Source organism: Spinacia oleracea, chromosome 5 (genome assembly GCF_020520425.1).
Source record: "Spinacia oleracea cultivar Varoflay chromosome 5, BTI_SOV_V1, whole genome shotgun sequence".
Taxonomy (NCBI): Eukaryota; Viridiplantae; Streptophyta; class Magnoliopsida; order Caryophyllales; family Amaranthaceae; genus Spinacia; species Spinacia oleracea.
The window spans coordinates 15,391,615-15,394,635 of NC_079491.1; the positions used below are offsets into that span (position 1 = coordinate 15,391,615).

Genomic DNA, 3,021 nt, shown 5'->3' on the forward strand with positions numbered 1-3,021 from the left:
CATTCATCACTGAGGGGGGGAGTATTCTGTTACAAGGCTATGCCGTTTGGGTTAAAGAACGCTGGGGCAACGTACCAAAAACTGGTCGACAGAGTGTTCGCAAGCCAAAAAGGCCGCAACATTGAAGTATACGTCGACGACTCCATAGTGAAATGCAAATTGGAGACCGACCATTTAGACGACCTCAGGGAAGCGTTTGAAACTCTACGCCGTTACCAAATGAAGCTGAACCCCAAGAAATGTGTGTTCGGAGTGAAATCGGGGAAATTCTTGGGTTTCCTTGTCAGCGAGAGAGGCATAGACGCAAACCCAGATAAGGTAGAAGCAATACTCAGTCTGCCCCAACCAAAAAGCATCAAAGATGTACAAAGGCTGACAGGAAGAATGGCAGCTCTGACAAGATTTGTTAGCAAATCAGCCGACAGGTCGATCCCATTTTTTAACACTCTTAAGCAGAACGGAAAATTCCGGTGGGGAGAAACCGAGGAAAGGGCCTTTGAGAAGGTAAAAGACCATCTTCGTGCTTTGCCGACGATAGCCAGGCCGGAAGAGGGCGACAAGCTACAGTTGTATGTGTCCGCTTCAGCCCAAACCGTTGCTGCCGTACTAATCAGTGAAAAAGACAAAGTCCAGCAGCCGATATACTTTGTCAGCCACATTTTGAATCCGGCAGAAGCGAGATACTCGCTGATAGAGAAAGTTGCCTATGCAGTCCTGATAGCCGCCAGAAAGCTCAGACCATATTTTGATGCACATACCATACAAATCCTGACGAACTTCCCACTAGAGAAGGCTTTGCAAAAAATGGATACAGCCGGCAGGCTGTTGCGATGGGCAATAGAGCTGTCGGAGTACGATCTTGAGTTTCACCCGCGCAATGCAATAAAAGCACAAGCCTTGGCCGACTTCGTAGTTGAAGCATCTTATCAAGAGGATGAAACCAAAGCAGAATCCTGGGAAGTATCAGTGGACGGGTCAGCCGCTCAGTCGGGAGCGGGAGCCGGCGTTGTCATGACCTCTCCGACAGGAGATAAGTTCGAATACGCAATCAGATTCACTTTTGCAGCTTCGAACAACGAAGCAGAATATGAAGCAGCCATTGCAGGGGTACAGCTATGTTTGTTGGCAGATGCCAAGAGGATAGTAATGACAACAGATTCTCAGTTGGTGGCAAATCAGTTTTCGGGAGAGTATGAAACAAAGGAGCCATCAATGCGGCGGTATCAAGAAAAACTGAAGACGCTGACAGCGAAATTAGAGGCTTTTGAGATCAAGTTGGTCCCTAGAGCGTTGAACACTGCCGCAGACAGCCTAGCAAAACTGGCCAGTTCGAAAGCAATCGAGCTCAGTCGATCAGTAATGATAGAAATCATGCACAGAAGGAGTACGGATGAAAAAGGAAAAGAAATAATGGTCATCACGGCAAACAAAGAGTGGTACGACGATATCTGGACGTACAAGACAACTGGAGTGCTCCCGGCCGATATCAGGGAGGCAAAGAAAATCAAAAAAGACGTCTGCTGGTACGTCATATATCAGGGACAACTCTATAAAAGAGCATTCAGCCTCCCCCTGCTGCGGTGTTTGACGGCATACGAATCAGCAAGGTTAATCGAAGAAATGCATGAAGGAATATGCGGAAACCATGTAGGAGGAAAAACACTCGCTTTGATCTGCCAAAGACAAGGTTACTACTGGCCAACCATGCTCGAAGACGCACAGAGCTACGTCAAGAAATGTGAAAAATGCCAGCTATTTGCCTCAGTAATACGTATGCCAGCAAACGACTTGATGCCCATTCTGAATCCAATTCCATTCGCCCAGTGGGGAATGGATATTGTAGGACCCTTCACAACAGCCTCAGGAGGCAGGAAGTTCTTGATTGTTGTCGTCGATTACTTCACAAAATGGATTGAGGCCGAGCCGGTAGCCAAGATAACAGCCAACCAGGTACGGAAGTTCATCTGGAAAAACATCATAACAAGGTTTGGAATACCGACAGCAATAGTATTCGACCATGGATGCCAGTTCGACTGCGAACCTATACGAGCATTCTTGGCAGACTACCGGATCAAGTTCGCATACGCGTCAGTCTGCCACCCACAGAGCAACGGGCAAGCCGAGGCTGCAAATAAACAAATACTCGTAGCCCTTAAGAAAAAGCTGGATGAGTTCAAAGGCAAGTGGGAAGACACAGTCCCAGAGGTTCTATGGGGTAACAGAACGACGGTTAAAGAAGCAACGGGAGAGAGCCCTTTCAAACTATGCTTCGGATCAGAAGCAGTCATACCGGCTGAAGTAGCACTACCCACCTTCCGCATCCAGCATTATGAAGAACAGGGAAACGACAGCTTACTCAGGCACCAGCTAGATTTCTTACCAGAGGTCAGACTGCAGGCGGAAATTAAGTCGGCTGCATACAAGAACAGAATGAGCAGGGCCTACAACAAGCGAGTAAAACATAGGAATCTAGAGGTAGGCGACCTTGTACTTCGCCGGACGGCAGCAACCGGCAAAGCTCAAAAACAAGGAAAACTGACTGCAAATTGGGAAGGGCCCTACCAGATATGGGAAGAAGTGGTAGCTGGATCATACAGACTAATGGAGATGGATGGAACACCGCAGAAGAACTCATGGAACGCAGATACTTTAAGAAAATTCCATGTATGAAGTTGTATGAAAAAATGATGTAGAAGGGCCGACAGTGCCATATTTTGAAATCTAATATATGAGCTACAAGTATATTCCAGGTAAACTATACGGCATAAACAAAACGAAATAAAAGGTTGAGCACATTGGCTCAGTCAGCAATGTTGCAAGATACGAAAAAACGAAATAAAAGGTTGAGCACATTGGCTCAGTCAGCAATGTTGCAAGATACGACAAAACGAAATAAAAGGTTGAGCACATTGGCTCAGTCAGCAATGGGGCAAGATACGACAAAACGACATAAAAGGTTGAGCACATTGGCTCAGTCAGCAATGGGGCAAGATACGACAAAACGACATAAAAGGTTGAGCA

At 46.6% G+C, this 3,021-nt stretch overlaps 1 protein-coding gene across 1 annotated transcript; it reads left to right on the plus strand.

Annotated features, from left to right (window-relative positions):
- Window positions 1-219: 219 nt before the first annotated feature.
- Window positions 220-2,670, plus strand: LOC110800556 (uncharacterized). Its single transcript, XM_022005871.2, has one exon. The coding sequence runs from the start codon at window positions 220-222 to the stop codon at window positions 2,668-2,670; it is 2,451 nt and encodes an 816-aa protein (XP_021861563.2).
- The last annotated feature ends 351 nt before the right edge of the window (window positions 2,671-3,021 follow it).